The sequence below is a fragment of the Macrobrachium nipponense genome, chromosome 6 (genome assembly GCF_015104395.2).
Source record: "Macrobrachium nipponense isolate FS-2020 chromosome 6, ASM1510439v2, whole genome shotgun sequence".
NCBI lineage: Eukaryota > Metazoa > Arthropoda > Malacostraca > Decapoda > Palaemonidae > Macrobrachium > Macrobrachium nipponense.
In genome coordinates, this window is record NC_061108.1 from 5,922,571 (window position 1) to 5,942,023 (window position 19,453).

The 19,453-nt window shown below is 36.1% G+C and overlaps 1 protein-coding gene across 1 annotated transcript in view; it reads right to left on the minus strand.

Annotated features, from left to right (window-relative positions):
- Nucleotides 1–666: 666 nt before the first annotated feature.
- The window catches only part of LOC135216052 (division abnormally delayed protein-like), a 42,488-nt gene continuing 23,701 nt past the window's right edge, over nt 667–19,453 (minus strand). The window contains exons 2-5 of the mRNA XM_064251026.1: nt 12,630–12,804; nt 11,970–12,090; nt 11,124–11,361; nt 667–8,584 (exon numbers count right to left, since the gene is read on the minus strand). Coding sequence (XP_064107096.1) covers nt 8,478–8,584; nt 11,124–11,361; nt 11,970–12,090; nt 12,630–12,766 — 603 coding nt within the window. The 5' untranslated portion in view covers nt 12,767–12,804 and the 3' untranslated portion in view covers nt 667–8,477. The remainder of the gene's footprint in view (nt 8,585–11,123; nt 11,362–11,969; nt 12,091–12,629; nt 12,805–19,453) is intronic.

Below are 19,453 nucleotides of genomic sequence, written 5' to 3' on the forward strand. Positions count from 1 at the left end.
TAGCACTTTTCCTTGGAACTGAAGGTACCGTTTATTATAACTATGGTAAATAAATTTTGGCTTGGTAAGTTTGTCTCTTTCTATTCGTCTGGGTAGGCATTATGTGGACTGGTTTGATTTTTCTTTTCTGTATTTTTCTAGTATTTATATGCTGGTCTTACACTGTCTGATGCATTACCTTATTTAAAAAAAGCTAAAAGCTGAAGATTTATTACAATTGGGTTTTCTTGTAAACAAGGGCTAAAAGTGGTTTTATAAACAAGGTATTTATTCCTAAATTATCATTCCATGTGGAAATTGGCCACACCCATTAACACATTGTTAGTTAATAGCCCTTGTGACAAACTACATTATTATTGCAGTTTTTGTGTGTTTATGCGTTGCCTGAAAAATGTTTTTAGTCTCACCACATCATTAAGGCTGGATTGATGGCAATTTTCCAAAAACACAGCCATTAACTGTAACTTTGCCTCCTGTGACTGGGATGTGTGAAATGAAGGACTTAGCCTTTGGGGACTTCTACCCTGTGAGTAATTGTTAAGAAGTCCTCTTGTCAACATTTTATAATTAAAATATATAAAGCAATAGCTGCTAAGTGCCAGTTACCTAATAAGCAATTTCTTTGTTTAAAATGAGGAGAAGTCAGCACAGATATTAAAAGAAGGGTGCATTTATATGTTTAATCAAATTTGCAGGTCTGTACGTTCATATTCTACACTTTGCAAAATTAAGGTTGAACTGTAAGTTGAATCTACATACAATGGACTTTGTGCAAGCCAATGATGATACAGAAGGAGTTGTATTGTGAATTGGTTCACAATATAGTTCCACTCATTTAGATTTAGTACATTAGGTTTTCACACATATGGAGAACAGCATTTATTACCTTACATTCCTGCATATTCAACAGTACCAGTACATAGATAAAACAATTCTTTTCAGTAACACTTACAATCACAAATCACAGAATAACAATCAATATATAATATTCTTCTCTACAGCATTTCCAATACTGTCATAAATGTTTGATAGAGGTGAATTCATTATCTATCTATCTATTAATATCTCTTAGTTATGTACTAATTTGATTCTTATCATCTAAGAAACAACAAACACAGTCAAATTTTTTCTGCACATAAATATGGCACAGACATTTTTAGACAAAATCAAAATGACATACATCCATGAATCTACAAGCTCATGGCAAGCTGGTGCCCCTAAAGTTTTAAAGTGCAAAATGTGTTCAGCTACAAGGGCTAGCTCTCAGAAAAATACATATTCCTGTATAAAACATAACCACAGTGGCTTTAAGTTTAAAACTCTGAAAATGCATTACAATACAGTTGGAAAAGCTGTATGTTGGTTTGCTACTGTGCACATTTTCCCCGCCTTTCTTCAGGTAGCAGGCTGGAAAGGGGACTCGTTCAAGTGGCCTTTTTTTTCTTCACTGTATGTATTATGTGGATAGGGCATAACAAAGTTCAATACAAGATGTTTTTTTGCATACAAATTCCTCTTTTTGTTAAGGTGAATAGTACAAACTTGAAGGTCTTGGATAATTGTATGGTACAGGGTAGTTTCTGAGCATGTTATGAATGGTATGTATGTTCTTTGAATCTACAGTACATTTATTAAATTTTGAAATATTTCTCGATTAAGCACATATGAAGTATGTTCCAAATTTACAAAGCTTAATTTTTAAATTAAAGTGAAGTATAATGAAACCTAATTATGTACATTTATTTTTTTCAGCATTTCTGTCAGCAAATTGTTGCATTTAAGCATCAGTATGTATAGTATCATACATAGTATATGATAATGTGCAATTATAATAGATCACTGCCTTACTGATTACAGAGGCAGACAGTGTAAGATATCTGTACAAAATGAAAAGACAGTGATATTCAAGTAGTTATAATCACTTAAAGTTTTATAAGAACACTTGATATGGGTGACAGTAAAAATTTCTGGTTTATCTAAAAATTTCCATGCAAGTTACTAAATTTCAGTTCGTTACTTTAATGCTTAATGAATTTAAATTTTCCTACAGCTAATTGCTTGAGTTTTTTTTAATGTTGTCACATTATTTAATATTTAACTTGAAATAATTTTGTTAGAACTATTATAACATTTCTTTGTGAACTTTTTAAAATTATTCAGCTAAAAGGATAGATGCATACAATAATTTAAAATTGGACTTTGCTTATTGCCTTGAAAGCAATTTTTCTTATGAATGTGAGTTACTGTACTATACCGAGTTACTGGAAAAAGTCGGTTGCTTCAGATCCCCAGTAAAAATTCAAATCGTGTACCATCACATAATTTTTCAAGTGTTTAATATTGACAAGTTTGTGTTGTCCACAATAATATTTGCTACCCAAGAATAATATAATTTGTCTGTAAATAATACAATTCACATAACTATGTAAAAGTCCAATTCATAGCAAAGGTGCTGGTACTTGATATTACGAAATACCTGTTTAAATTTAAGTTTGGAATTTGAAGCTATGCCTCCTAACAGAATTTATCACAAGCATTTTACTGAAACAAACCAATGACTAGCTTCCCTTTCATTTATGAAAACACACAGTTGCCCTGGCATTTAATAACCTACTTAATGCAAATCTAACATCATGAAAAGAGTCAAATATGAGATGTGTATTATGACTCCAAGTGCTCTACTAGAATAGGAAAGTCAAAAAAAGTATATCATGTACAAGTTACTTGTGTACGCTACTCATTTTTTTTATGATATTCCATTTTGGCAAAATAAGTAATCGCATGATTTTTTTCCAATGTATATACAGCATGTGAAAACAAGTTATTCACTCACAAAACATGGTATACTTTCAGTGACAGTGGTATAGAGAAACACCAGCATTTCTGCATTTTATCACAGTTTGGTAAGATTAATATAGAGCCAGCTATCTGCTGACAACTTGCAGAGTTTAGCACTATGACGACTCAGGGTAATGAAGATTACTACCTAGAGTCAATAGTGTTTACATTGTTTCAAGAAAAATTAAAATAAGTGTAGTTTTGTAAACACTTCAGAAACACTACACTAATTCTTATTATGGAGGTACACCATACAAGTGGAGTAAAAAGCATTGGTATTACATCCATCGTCAGTCATTTAAGCTTTGCATACTTTCTAAACTCAAAAGGAATTCACTATGCAGTAACTATACATATGTGGTACATGCATTTCTGCACTGGCATCACCTTCTATGGTTTATACAAACTTGAAATACTGTCACTACCTCCCCATAGATGGAGATGCCACTCATTCACTCAACTAACATCAAAAGCATTCCTCTTTCATTATTGGTTGAATAGTAATGCCTCCAAACTTAATAACCAAGCTATTTCAGTATTCAAGTTCTAGTCACCAATCCAGTCTGGCACTGTACAAGTGAATGACTTCACTGAAGCGTTAACTTGCTATTTGAGATTGTCCAACTAACATGTGGTGATTTAGTAAGTTTAAAATGCTTGAACATACTGCATAAAAAGAATTTTTCTCTCAACTTGGAAATGTTTCAAAATATTGAAAATTGGTGGTTTTCAGTTTATAAGTAAACTACTAAAATACTGTATACTTTTAGGGAAGAGTATATATATTAATGAAAGAGCAAATTTACATTTAAAGAAGTCCTTTTTGTTTAGTGAAAGCAGAGCCATTTTATTACATAAGTTTGCCAGTGTTGTATTGCCTTGGAATATCACATGCTGTGAAGCATTCAAAGCTAAGCCTACTAAATTGCATAAACATATCAGAAGAGAAAAATAATTATTAAAATAATTTGGAGGCATTACTGTACATTTATGTACATGGAAGTTATGAGTTTAGTGGCTGAAGATTACAGTGAAATACTGTAGTTTTTCATGGGTCTCCATACTGTTGCAAGTTGGATTACAAAATTAAGATTTTTACAATATCTGCAACCCAAAGCAAAATATAATAATGAAAAGAAATATCAAAGACTATATTTCTTGCAAAATCATTATACAGTATTCTAAAAACTATGCTCTTGAAATCATCATTTTCTAAAAACTATGTTCTTGAGCATATGAAATGACTTAAATTTATATTTTTCATAATGAATAACATTACTGCAGTGGAGTAATATTAATGGACAACATTTACTGCATTCCTTAAGTAAATAATGGACATTTATGATAAAATTGAATGAAGTTATAATAGTCTAAATTTGTTTTTGAATTGCCAATCATTATCAAGTGCAGACTCAAACACAGAGGATATTTCAAATCAACAATATCTTATTTTTTATGGAGTATTTGATAATTGAAGGCACTGCCTAAATTCTAAAAACTGTATTTCCTCTACAGTATATACATAATGGCACTCAAAGCTCTCATTTACACCATTACATACAAGTACTTCAGATCATCAAAAATGCTCTCTCTTGGCATCAAACATTTCATAGGTGGTTACTAGTAGGTATTTTTCATGATCACAGCAGTCTGCTGAATGGAATGCTCTTCTCATCTTTAAGCTGTACTGTTAAATGATTAACAATTATGGAGAGAAGAAGCATTTGACAGCTTTAGTACCTTTTATTGTAAAATCAGATGAAGTGATCAAGTTTGATGCCAACAGAATGCTTCCAAGTGGTGTTAAGCTCTGCAAGCATTGCAGACATGGTCAGGGTTAACACCCGAGTCAATGCAGGTAATCTAGCTTCAACTAACAACAATAGGGGACTAAAAAATAAATCTTATTTACATTTTCTTTCAAAAGTTAGTGCAGATTCCTTCAGAATGTAAAACAAGATGGTAAAATTCAGCATACTGTCATTTGAAAGCAGATACCAATATTTTACAATACAAGAGAACCTTTCATACAGTGGTAAAATTCAGACTGACCTCGATAAATCTATGATTTGTTACTAGCATGGATGTATACTTACACCAATCAAACCATCATCCATAAAGGTTCTGTTGCAGAATATATATTGAGTATACAAGTTCTTTCTCTGTAGTATCTTCCTTCCAGTATACTTGTTGGAACTTTACCATTCTTGTTTTATGATAACCACTGGGTCCACATTGTTTGCAGATCAGTATAGCTACACTTCTGTAGCTGAAGTAATCTTATATTCTACTTAAAACATTAACATCGAGATTTTGTACAAGTTCCATTATTGTGTACAGTACATCCTAAGCCTTTAAATTGGTAAAACTGGAATTATTGGCTGTACAATGTTAAATCTCGAGGTTAAAATGTCACAAACCATTTGAGATAGTGATGTTGCTTTTTTAACTGAAATTAATGATTCAACTCACAAGAAAATGAGAGATTAGAGAGAAAATGTTCTAAATTCACCCCAACTACACATTTTGGGTCTTACTCTTAGAATTTCCATTACAGCATTATTGCAAATTGCAGAAGTGAGCATTGCCATGATCCTGTTCTATGGATTACATTGCATTCAACTGAAGATACAGGTAAATTTACAAGTATAAGTACTTTATTGGAAACTTTTCTGGCTTTTACGAACACTACAGAAACGGATATTATGGGGTTTTCTTGGATTAATGTCAAAATAATGTTATACTGTACAGGAATATAATCTATACTTAAGGTAAAATCAAGTTACAACTATTACTGACTGAAGGGACATGGAATTTACTTAGGAAAAATTTATAAATTATAACTGATAAATTCACATTTTGATGACAAAAGACTTTTAACTAAGTTGCTGATGTTGCCAACATGCAATAGACAGCATGATTTTGCTTATTGCTTCTACCAGGTACTTTTTCAATGCTTAATTACACCACTTCTGTTATGTTGTGTGTTTACTGCAGCAAAAATTGTTTGCGTAAGTCAGGTTGAACCATACATACGTATGTGTTCTCATTTTTCCGAGTTATGTAATTTCTATTGTTTTATTAGTGCTGGAGGAAAATAATGGCAGGGAGTGGTTTCCCTCTTGAGGTTGTATTTTACCCAGTTATTCAAAACCATTTCAGAAATTATATTTATAATTACGTCGTTAAGCAACATCATGTTTCTCTGTAGTAATATAAAGCAATCTATAACAATATATCTCTTTCCCTGAATCACTTCAAGAGGAATTATTTATTCACAGTGCATTGTTCTAAATCTGAAGTGACAGCACATTTACTTAAGAATCACTTGCTTTAATATTTGCATATGAGGTGGCAATGCATTAAAGGATACAGATATTACCAATGATTTCTATGCAGTATACTGGTTATAATGCTCTGTTATGTTTTTGTTTAAACCAACTGAAATGTCAACTGTAAACAGTTTAATATTAAAAAATGTGCAGTCTAACCTAGTTACTGCTGCTAAAATATTTTTGGATAAGAAAAACCTTCAGGACTTATGCATTGTTATAATAATAATTATTTACATGCTGAATATAACTGATAATAGCTAGAAGACAGTAAATTAAAATATCCTGGCTGGCAGATCCTTATAGTACATATGTAATCTATATAATGTGTGGTAGAGATAATATCAGGAACCCTTACTAAACATCTGGGGCTTGCAGATTTCCAATTAATTCTTTTAATAAGCATTCTTAGGTAATTATTGCATGTGAAAACTAAGGCGTTACGTAAGTTCAGAAAGTGAATATTTTTAGTCTTGCTAAGAAGAATAAAAAAATCCAATTGAACTGAATAGGCTTTACAAAATTATTTAAAACTATTTTTGAACTTCACACAGCATCTATTAACTAAATCTATGTTATGTAGTGTATAAAATAAGGAATAAAAATCCTGAAGATTTTTCTATTCACAGCACAAGATTTAAATTTATGGATATGTTGTTGATATGTAAAACAATTATAATACAATAGTACTTGCTTTTGTTTATATAACAACAGTAGCATTGACGTTACTTTCAAAATCATTCCCAAAGAACCATATAAGATTTTTGTTCTTCCCCATTTTATCTCTTTTTAAGGGCTGGTTTTAGTCACTGTTTTTATTGCAAATCAGGCCTTATCTTGATCTCCTCTAAGCATACCTGACTGACCATTTATCTGAAAAATGGGGTCAGTTGCAACTGATCAAACTGTTCAGTTATTATGTCTATCTGTGGGTTTGTCATAAGAAGTTGTATGCCACTGGAACTTTTCAGCCACTAGTAAACATACATTTGCACTAAACTGATTCCAGTGACATTCACATTCCCTAGTTGCTGCTTGGGTTTGTCTGGGGATATGAGTCAAGAGAAAGTTGATTTGTTTTAAGAGCAATGCACAAAGTAAATTAGTTACAAAAAAATTAAAAGCTCAAGGTGATCCACCAGAAACACGAAAACACTAACAATGAAAATACCAATGAATTAAAATATTTTCCCTCAATGTATTTTTTTTTTAATCTGAGAGGTACTTAAACAGTTGCATAAACTCAAGCAGAAAGGATGTGGATTCCATGTATTATATTGCTACATTTGTCACCTCATGCTAGACTATTAACAGTATTGCTCAAGATGCTCATCACATTGATCAATGACATTCTAATAGAATATTTCTTTAAACACACTTGAAGAACTACTGTAATTTATTTCAATACTGGGATAGGTTTTTTTTTTTGTGTCTCACAGTTCTGAGTTTTCAACATTAGTTTGAGAGACCTTAAATCAACCAAGATTAAGATAGAGTGCATCAGGGAAAGTGGATTTGAGACAATTTTACGAGTTAAAAATAAGAAAAGAAACCATCGCCTCTCCTCTAGTAAAAGTATGAAGATTAAGCATGAATTAAAAGATTAATATGCAGCATAAGTTTAAATGAGAAAAAAATATTAGTTCGTAGTGAGTGAGTGTCCTTTTAAACTGATAAGTGCCAGTTATGTATTTGGAAATTCTTATATCGGTTAGTTGTTACTATGTTGACATGCAATTATCTCGGCAATCATAACAGAATTGTGTCAGTGGCCAATCTGCAGTTAAAAAAATGAAGGTGAAATGGTTATTCATGTTCATTAGAATAGTACATGCTATACTGAGTGTGGATTAATGCTGAATATTTGAAAATAATGTCTATATTAAGAAATACTTAATTTCCAGAATTGAGAGAGTTCTAAATGCTTATTTTATATAAAGGATTAGAGGCACACCTATCCATATTTCTAGGAATTTTGACATGCATTATTTTTCTCTTCAAAAATGCTTTAAAAAGTACAATACAGTATATACATTACAGAATACAGTACTTCAAAACAGTACTGAAAGGTACAGCTTTGAATTACTGATTCTAAGCTATTTTTTTTATATTTTTAGTTTTGCATGACAAAACCAAGGAAACCAATTATTTCAAAATAATGAACTATAATGACTTCACAAGAATATTCATCGTTAGAAAGTGTATCTTAGGTATCTGAAGCCATTCTATCTCCACAGCATTATCAAATCGTACACGAAAGCAGATATTTCAGCATTTTTTAATAAGTTTTTGATTTATTACAAAAAATTACCCTAAGTATATATACATAACACTACTAAAGATTGACAAAGTTAACACTATAGTACTACTCTTATACTGGTTAGAACCTGCAACTTCGCTCTGCTGTCCAGTTGCTGAAAAAGAAGAAAAACAAATATAATTTCTTGTCTGGGAAATATATGTTAACGCTAGATAATAATAAAGACTCAGCTTTCAATACACAGTACATATCTTGCTTTATCTATTGCCATTTGCTATTACTATTGTGCTTGGCATAATTGGCTTCAATTCAAGAAAAGGAATTCCTACACTGTCATCTGCATGTTCAGGCTCCAGAGTGCCTTACAGCAGCAATGCATAAAGTGTAGTGTTTGTAGAGGACAGGTTTGTATGAAAGTACTGACTTGCAGTGAATATGAATTTTCGACTGATGGTCAATGGCTATTGTTTAACAAAAAAGGCGCTATGAGCATTCTCAGGCCTCCGATGGAGGTGCTTCCTCCACATTAGTCTTTTAAGGCTCGTGCTTTCTACCTTCTTGACATCTGTTCCTGAGACTTTATTTTTTTATCCTCATGAGGATGAAAAAGAAAATTGAAGAGTTACCTGTCCCACACCATGCCAACAGATGAAAGACAGTTTACCCAGGCTTTTTCAGGATTGCCAGAACAAGCTTTACTAGTCAAAGTAAATAACCACCAGTGAGGGGATTGAATATCTTTGCTATGTGCATTAGTACATCCCCCACCTGCATGCATCACTTGTATCTAACTAGTGCTGGCGATGAGCGCTTGAACATGGAAAACTCTTATTTCAATTGCTGTGCCTGATGAACAAATAGATGTACCTGTTACAAGTATTACTGTGTTACTCGAGTTGCTCTCGTCTCCTCACCTGCATGTAACTCTTGAGGTTAACACTTCTGCAAGCTATCACTTGCATACATGTATATATTTTGCCAGCTCCAAAGATAGGAACTGGCTTATAAATCCATCAGTATCTACAAGGTTTCTCTTTTCAGGCTGTGCTTGAGCATGTGTACCCAAGGCTGCAGTCCCATAGGGGGGTACTGCCGTCAGTGGACCTCACGCGGTGCACTGTTGGCATTACTTAAGGTTCTTTGCAGCATGCCTTCAGCCCCTAGCTGCAACCACTTTTGTTTCTTTTACTATACCTCCTTTCATATTCTCTTTCTTCCATCTTACTTTCCACCCTCTCCTAACACTTGATTCATAGGCTAGTGCAACTGTAAGATTTTCCTTCTGTTACACCTTTCAAACCTTTTACTGTCAATTTCAGAGCTGAATGACCTCATAGGTCCCAGTGCTTGGCCTTTGACCTAAATTCTACATTCAACTCTATCCAAGGCTGCAGCTTCATATAATTTTATTTACAGGTTGAGCCTGAGGATAGCAGATGTGAACAATCACTTCTTCACTTTCAATTAGATAACTAAGAGGTTAGATGCCACGATGACTCAATGAGGACTTTTGCTACCTTCCACATCTAGAGAACATTAGACTCCTAGTACGAGGTATAATGGACTTTTATAGGATTAAGCTTTCTCCCTTTTAAGGAATAGGCAACAGGTTACTAAGTCTTTGGAACCCAAATCAAAATATCTTACAAAGTAATCCCAAGAATGTAGTGATGGGAGGAAATAGATGCAGGCCCTTGAATGGTTCAAACTATTACACATGGTTATTTGCTTCTGTTATTTTATACAGATCTTTCTTGTCTATCTCCACATCCAAAACAGTTAAAATTTGCAGGAAGTGATCACAGAAAAGTTTCTTGTACTGAAAAAAGGCGAAATTAGCTAAGAAGCCATAAAAAGTTACAACAGATCCCAGAAGATTCTACAGTAATCTAGTTGTGGTGCCAGAGGTTAGGAGCTAACTTCTACAGCACTCAACCTTTACTCAGAAGGATGATTTTCTTGCATCTCTCCATCTGAAAAGCATGTACATTCAGATCCCCATTTACAGGGTTTTCTGGTACACACTGTAGTACCTCCGGTGCTTTTGGTGTGACAGGATCATTGAATTCAAGAGCCTGTTTATGCTTGTCATCAACTCACAGGTCTTCACTTAGATTGCTATCGGCTCACAGGAAGGGCATCAGGTTGAAATATCTAGATGACTGGCTGACAGCATCTTCATCCCTGGAACTTCTAGAAGACCTGAAGTGTCTCATCAACCTACACCAACACCTGTGTCTAGGTCATCAAATGGGACAAATTGGACTTGACTTCACCAAAATATAATTTATCTAGGTATGGACATAGACAACATAACCTCCACTGTTTGCCAAATGCTAGAGCAAATGCAAGATTTCTCTTCATTTCATATAAGTTCTAAGGGATCCAGGCTCCTGCAAAATTATGCCAAAAGCTTCTTGGCCAAATGAATTTGGATTAGATTTTTTTTACGTAGCTAGAAACCAATTGGTTCTTAGCTTATTGTGGGGTCCGAACCACGTTACATATATCGAACAATGAATTTCTAATCAAAAATAAATTCCACTATGTAGTTCCGCATTGGCAGCAGTAGGGAGTCGGGCTACCATATTGATAGGCAAGAACGCAACCCACTAGTCCAATGAGGAAATTAGTACATATTCGATAAACATTGCCTAAATGAAAGGAAATAACAAAACACAAATCCCACTTACGACTCTTTTCGGGTATTATTTTTTTTGGAATATCGTCTCCAGAGCCATCTCCTGATCCAAGAGCGTCATCATCATCTCCTAAGCCTCCATATACTGATGAATCCTCATCGTAGGTAGGCCCATCATAGCCTCTAGTGTATTCAGCTTGCGTCCCAGATCCAGAGCCATCGGGGTAGGGGTAACTATTGCGATGCTGAGAATGTGCCTCGGGAAGCCAAGTTAGGCGAGACAGGAGTTCCTGCAAAAAAAAAAAGTATATCTTAATTTTACCAGACCACCGAGCCGATTAACAGATCTCCTAGGGCTGGCCTGAAGGATTAGATATTTTTACATGGCTAGGAACCAATTGGTCACCTAGCAACGGGACCTACAGCTTATCGGGAGATCCGAACCACATTATATCGAGGAATGAATTTCTATCACCAGAAATAAATTCCTCTGATTCTACATTGGCTGAGCCGAGAATCGAACTTCGGACTACCGGACTGGTAGCTGAGCGCAAAAACCACTCGTCCAACGAGGAACTATGAGTTCATGAAAGATGGTTAAAATCTCATTAGCTATACAATTTACAATGCATTAATTATGGTAAATGTATCATAAAAAAGAATCTGGACTTCTGAACTGCAATGACTTCTATTTACCTATAGTATAATATTGGAAAAAAAAAACACAAAAGAGTAAAGTTGTCATGAGTTATGCCACTTCATTCTGATTGTGCCATATTTATAACACTGCTGTTACAGCCCTATTGGATACTTTGTCGGGGTGGATCAATTTCAAAAGTGAATTTTCCATTTCAGCTATAACATATACCATATAACAACTAGGCTTTTGAGGCCTTACCCTCCGTACACGCCGTAATTTATCAGCTAATGTGTACACTGTAGTATCAGGACGACCGATGCGAACTTCTGGATTATACTTCTGTGCGCTCACACCCACGCCAGCAGTCATTTTAGTGTACCTGGAAGTTGCATAGAGTATTTTTATTAACTATATAACTGTGCGGGCCTTATAAAATAACACTTTATCCAAATCTACATTAATGTGTGCACTGAGGTTCAAGCAATGCCTTTATACACAGAATATTGTGGAAGGAATGAGTTCACAAATTCTATGGGCAGATGTAATAGTCCTAAGCCAAATGACCTTTATTTTAAGTGTCTGGAAATAGGACTGGATGATGTTTTGTACTGACAGTGAAAATATACATAGAATAATAACATTTAGTATGTACTTGGAAATATGTTAAGTGGGACAGTAGCAATTACGTCAAGTGAGAAAGAGAGAGTTACAAGGATTAGGATGTCTTAAAGACTTATTAGTCCATCTGAGAGAGTGAGAGAGAGACTTAGAGGGACAGTAGCAATTACATAGAGAGAGAGAGTTACAAGGATTACGATTCTCAAAGACTTATTAGTCCATCCGAGGAGAGAGAGAGACTTCAAGGGACAGTAGGAATTACATCAAGAGAGAGAGAGAGAGAGAGAGGACAAAACTTACGGGCCAATTCGGACACCATTCCAGCACTGGCTGTTATCCTGGGTATCGAAGCTCTTGCAATGGGCATCGGCGATTCCTGCCCACCATCCACGCGCTGTGTCTACTGACCGCACAGCTGCTGCCGCTGTTTCCAACATGTTGGAAGCCGAGCGTTCGTCCCCGTTTTGTACTTCGTCTGGAAATGAACACCAATTGTTGATGAAAATCCCTATACAAGCGTTGTAGGTCAATAGTACTACATAATCTGTGTCACGGTAATAGTTAAAAAAGTGTGAAACTCACCTAGTAGGTCTGTATATAATTGTAATTAATTAATGTATACCCATGTCACCGTAATTGTTAAAAGTGTGAAGCTTACTTAGTATAGCTAGTGTGTTGTAGGCCTGTAAACCATAACACAATAACAGTCAAAGTACGAAGCTTAACGTAGTAGGTCTAGTAGTGATTTTGGTATTTAAACACGCCATTTTATCTTATGGTGAGTTTGCACTAGGCTTCACCCCACGCTGCATGCGTAAGACTCATCATCAACTCCTCCCAAATTCTTGTTAGTCCCGCCTACTGGACTGCTCATCAAGAGTCACGCCACACCACTAACTCACCCGCCTAATGAGCAGTTCAGTAGGCAGGGCTAACAAGAATTTGGGAGGAGTCGGTGATGAGTCTTACACATGCAGCGTGGGGTGAAGCCTAGTGTAAACTCACCTTTACTGTAAAAACAAAAGATCTATACAATTTTCCCCTATATTTTGCAGGTAACAAGTGCACATTAACAATAGAGTTTCAGCTTTTCAGTGTTTACAATTCGCTGAACTGAGTTGATAGAGGGGTCACTTACAAACACTGGCTGTTACTATTTTCCCTCCAAACCATGGTGTGTGTAAAGTTATACTTTGAGTTACAAGTATCAATAAAATTACAGGAAACTTATCAAGTTCCTCTGCTATAAAACAAAGATGTCTTCTTATCTTGCCAACAAGCAGGTTTTCGAATCAACCCTCACAACATAGTTTAATTCAACTTCAATCTTGCTCAGTATACTGAACTGGGTAACTTGGCGGATTGGAAACTACTCATAAATGTTCCGGAGAGAAAAGTGAACGAAAGAGCGGACCTTACTTTGGGATATCGATGATGCCATGCAAACATTACCTAGGCAGGTTGGGGTTTTCTGATCTGTTTGTGTGTGTGTGTCATGTCCTTCAACACCACCTCCTAACCTCGCGGCCCCTCCCCCCGCGATTTCTCCTTTCATTTCATTTCATCTGTTACCCCTCCTCTCCTCCCTGCCTCCCCCTCGCCCCTCCCTCCCTCCCTCCCACCACAGCGACAAAAGAACCTAAATTGGAGACCGGATTTTTGAGCAAGGATGCAGATCACTCTATAATGGGATATGCCAACGACTCTGGAGAGGGTTCGTTTAAGGAAACAAAATCAATTATTTCCGGTAGAAAAATTTAAGGGTATTTAAGGGAATAAAAAATGAGAGAGAGAGAGAGAGAGAGAGAGAGTATCGGATGGCTTACCAATGCTAGATGATGAATGATATTTGCAACGATTGTTTCTTTCATATTTGCTTATGCCAAAAAAATACCCTGGAATTTACTGACAATTGGAAAAAAAACTGGAATTTACTGACAATTGAGACAATATTATAGCCACGTATGCCCTGGATTTTTAAATATATATTTTTTTATTTTTTTATTCCTTAGATGGGAGAAGAGGGGTTGGGGGGCGGGGGGTGGGGGGGTTGCTCCAGAAGGAAATAGTCATCCGGTCCTGAACAAGTTATTCCGGGAATGAGGTTGCGACCCTCGACAGTCATCTCGCTACCAGCTGCAATTCACTTCGTAGGTTGAAATAGGCAAATTTCTTTAAATCCACAAAAAGGAAAGTGTGGAGAGACGACAAAATACACAAAGAATAAACAGATATATAAAGGCAGGAGAATAAACCCCCTCGAGATTTTTTTTTATCGTAAGTGATCATCAGCGTCCTAATACTGGAGGGGTTTAATTAATCAGGTTCAAACAAATGAAGTGGAGAGAGAGAGAGAGAGAGAGAGAGAGAGAGAGAGAGAGAGAGAGAGAGAGAGAGAGGTTGAAAGCAATCCTGGTTCAAGAGCCGTTCCACTTCAAGATGGCCCCCTCTCGGCAGGGTAAAGCACTAATGGGAATTTTCGTGTGTAAACACACTGCTAATACGTCCGTGTGGCCTACGAACGGCGGATATCGAGAACTGAGAGAATATGGGTGCAAGTATACATATATGCACTTTCATACACGAACTTAGGACACTGTGGAAACCTCTGATACATTTCCACTTTCATACACAAGTGCTGGACACTGGGAAAGATACATTTCCACTTGTATACATGAACGTTGGACATTGTGGAAAATTGCAGATGTAGCCCTCTCCTGTTATTTCCCCTGAGGCTAAGTAGATCAAGAGTAAGTCTGGAGGGTGTTGCAATGGTTAAGTGGTTCACAAAGCCCCAAAGGAGGAAGATACTGCTCTATGATATGTGGTAGATATGATTTAAATTATATGCAATATATATATATATATATATATATATATATATATATATATATATATATATATATATATGTATATATATTATTTGAGAGAGAGAGATTAAATTTTTAAAAGCATAATAGCAAATGAAGCAGAGAGAGAGAGAGAGAGAAGAGAGACGAGAGAGAGAAGAGAGAGACGAGAGAGAGAGAGAGAGAGAGAGAGAGAGAGAGAGAGGAAAAACTTTAAATGGATAATAGAAAATATATCAGGGGGAGAGAGGGAGTAAAAACTTGAAGGGAGTTACAGGTATTAGGATGTCTCAGACTTGTCAGTCCATCTAGGGTAGAAATTTAATCCACAAGTCAGTGCAAATTTATACGAACGAGAGGAGAGAGAGAGAGGAGAGAGAGAGTCTCTCTAACTTGAATTCCACCTACCTCCTGTAACCCAGAAATGTTAATTTGAAACTCATCTCCTCTCCTAATTAAACGGAGCTCTCTCTCTCTCTCTCTCTCTCTCTCTCTCTCTCGTCTCATCTCTCTCTCTTCCTCTCTCTCTCTCTCTCTCTCAAAAGCACTGGAGGAAGGGTAGGAAGAAGGAATGAAGGAACTCTCTGCTTTTCAAAAAAAAAAAAAAGTTTTTTACCTTAATTGATTCTGCCACTCGAAAAATTTCTACTTAGGATTAAAAAAAAAAAAAAGAATCCTGCGTTGAGATCGTCGTTACATATATTTACTGTGAATATTTACAGATGTATCTATGTATGTATAAACACATGTATGCATATACCTATATATATGTATATTATATATATATATATATATATATAATATATATATATATATATATGTACATGCATATATATACAGCTATATATTTAAACTATATATATATATATATATATATATATATATATATATATATATATATATATATTTTAATAATAACTGGCATTTGGAGGACAAAGACACTTGACTTTTAATGGGTAAGCAAACGACTTGAGAGAGAGAGAGAGAGAGAGAGAGAGAGTCAGTCTTCGCAGACAACGTCATCCCCGGGATTTCCCTTTAGAAGTTGTGATGATTGAGTGTAAGTTCCGTGGAACTGCGTTAAACACCTGGGTCAGTATTACAAGGAACTACATTTTTATAAAAATGTAAAAAAAAAAAAAAAAAAAATGCGCCAAAGTCTCTTAGGCGCAATCGAGTTTTCTGCTGCATCGACTCATCAAGGACACCAAAAATGGATCTATTTTTCGGGTCTCGATATAATGCTAGTCAAGATTTCGAAAGAAAAGAAAAAAAAATTATTGTAAATGAAATAAGGCAAGATTATGCCGCAGGTTTTACGCATGACGTCATTGATTGTTCAAATATTCATCTAAGACTCCCTTGGAGGAATAATGCCGTCAGTGCGCCGCTGTAACCATTACCTGAGGTTCCCTGCTGCATCCGTTCGGCTGCAAAGAAACTTACGTCATACTTACAGTGCGACCTACAGTGCATTGACGGCTCTACCCCCCACAGGGTAAGAATACGTTTGAGAGAGAGAGAGAGAGAGAGAGAGAGAGAGAGAGAGAGAGAGAGAGAGAGAGAGAGTCTGTTCTTAGACTAAACAAGAAGTAAGAGTCTGTTCTGAAACTGAACAAGAACGAAGTCAGTTCTGAAACTGTACAAGACGCGAAAGGTGAAACCTATTTATAAAATCCACAGAGAGAGAGAGAGAGAGAGAGAGAGAGAGAGAGAGAGAGAGAGAGAGAGAGAGAGAGAGTGAGTTCAGGCCGCACCTCTCAAATGCAGATAACACTTCGCGCCAGATCCAATTAAAAGATGAAACTCACCAGGTGGGGATTCAGAGAACATCTACAATAATTCAGCATCGAAATGTAAAATAAGGATAAAATAAAAATCCTTACTTCACTTTGAGACGTAAGACAAGTTCACCTGAAAATGAACGAAGTACGAAATTGACTAGACCGAACCTTGACTAGAAACTTCTCATCATTCGAAAAAGCTTAAAGAACTGAACTGAATATGGAGTCTACCAACCGACTCACACTTTATAGGCTAGGCCTAGAAAAGCGAAGCTGTGTCTTAAAGCAACAGCTTTCTTAAGTTATGGAAAACCCATGAAAAATGGGCACCGGCCTAGTGAGCGCGGAAATCCATGAGCTTACCTATAAACATTATATATCAGCTTCGCAGAAATCAACACAAAAATTAAAATCTATGAAAAATGGACATAGGCCTCATGAGAACTTTATCAGCTTCGCGGAAATCAACACAGAAATCCAAGAGGGGAAAAGGGTTCAGCATTTGACATTTCACTGCGATAAATGCAAGTCGTATTTTCAAAGCAGTCTCTACTCGGGGAAAATGTCAGTGGGCCAGACACAAAAGCTAATGCGGAGATAAGCGAATTTCGTCACTTTCTATTTTGTCAAAAACCGAGTAAAACAATTCCTCTTGGAGAAGGATGTACGGTACAGGTTGCCGTGACAGATTATTATTGTAGTTGACTTTTTCGTTAGGTTAACAATCGAAAAAGGTTTACATCTGGAACGAGAGATATTTTAGTTACTAATCTTAATGATTATAATAATAATATAATAAATATACCAGTGTGTTTTACTCTATTAACGATGTCTTCAAATTCTGTAATTATCATTCTCTCACGCGTTTGAACGTATTTAACAACGAAAAAATACAAAAAACTACCATTAATGAAAAGCATGAAACTACAAAAGCTACAATAACGATGTAAGAGTGAAAATTATAAGAAAGGAATTGGATAGTCTCTTTGTTTAATTTCAAATGAGACTACTGCTCCGTGGACTATTATCTTGGGTCGTGAAAGAAAATGTTAACTCTAGACTCATAAGAGAACGTTTTGACTGACAGGGAGTCCAATTCAGTCTATATAAAAGTCTAGGACGAATCATTTCCTGAATACATTTCAGAAGTTAGCATTATACCTGCTCTGGGTACTATCTGGATAGGCCGTTTTGCAATGCATTCTGGTCTCATCAGATTGAGCCAATGTTTACAGTTAGCCGGAAATACAGTCACATGGAAAACAAAAAAAAAGTCAAAATTTTCGCTGGAAAAAATCACAGTATTTCTTGGGGGTCACTATCTTTTTTGATATTTGCAATCTTTCGTTTACGATTTTACGGTAATCCCCAAATGGCTTATATGAAACGCGGCAAAAATGGACACATACCGGGTTAAAACCGTTGGTCTAGGAAAGATTAGTGTGACTTTTTTACCCGTGGTTTTTTTCTTTTTCCCTGCATTCATGTTTAAATACAGAGACAGCATAGCTTAACGTTCATGCAAACATGGCTTGGTGGCTAAAGCATTCTGTATTTCGTTATTTACTTTTTTGGGGAGGTTCAAATATTCTCAAGGTTCCGAGAGCGAGCCCCAGTAGGCCTAAAAATCGAAGTTATCTTCGCTGATCAACTCAAGGGAGCGAAGTTAGAAGTTGACCTGTCATGTGCACACCAACGTTACGCCATTTGCAGAGATGTATCGATAAATGAACAGAAACCTTTTAGAGTTAATAGTACGTACTTTACTCAGCGTAAATCTACGTTAGACCTATCTATCTGGATGGAAAACGATCCTATAAGTGCACCCAACACACGAGACAAAACCATAATTAGCTGAATTTACCATGGCGACAAACTGTTCTGGAAATGTGACGTAGCCGCATAATGATGTAATAATAATATCCGCTTGGTACTAGAGTCTATAGATAGCATATGGTGCTATACGAGCTCGCTTTTGGCAGCCATACAGAAGTTATCGGTCTATTTAGGGTTGTCATAAGAATTCTGACGGCGCTAAAAGCGACCTATCTTTATAACTAGTCAAGGGAACCCATTGGGGTTCATCTTCTGAATAATAATAATAATAATAAACTTAGCCTAATCATAAGCCATCAAAGCATGACCAGAGGTGCCCCTATGGTACTAGTACAAAACACTTCAGCGAAAGATCCATTTTTTTGCACGCTAATGGCTCGCATCTCCGCCGAGTCGTCTACTACCTGATAACGATGCTCTCCCGACCAATTACACTCGAGAATGACGTTAACGACTTGCGTTTTAAGGCCCCACCCCCACCCCCCCCGAATGAGGACGCTGATGGCCCGAGCTGTCAATTAACAGGCTCTTCGAAAGAGACACCGTGCATGCGTGGCATTAGGCGGGGAGTGGGTGGTGGGGGGGATATGATGGCATTATCAATATGGAACGATAATGATGATAGTCTCTCTCTCTCTCTCTCTCTCTCTCTCTC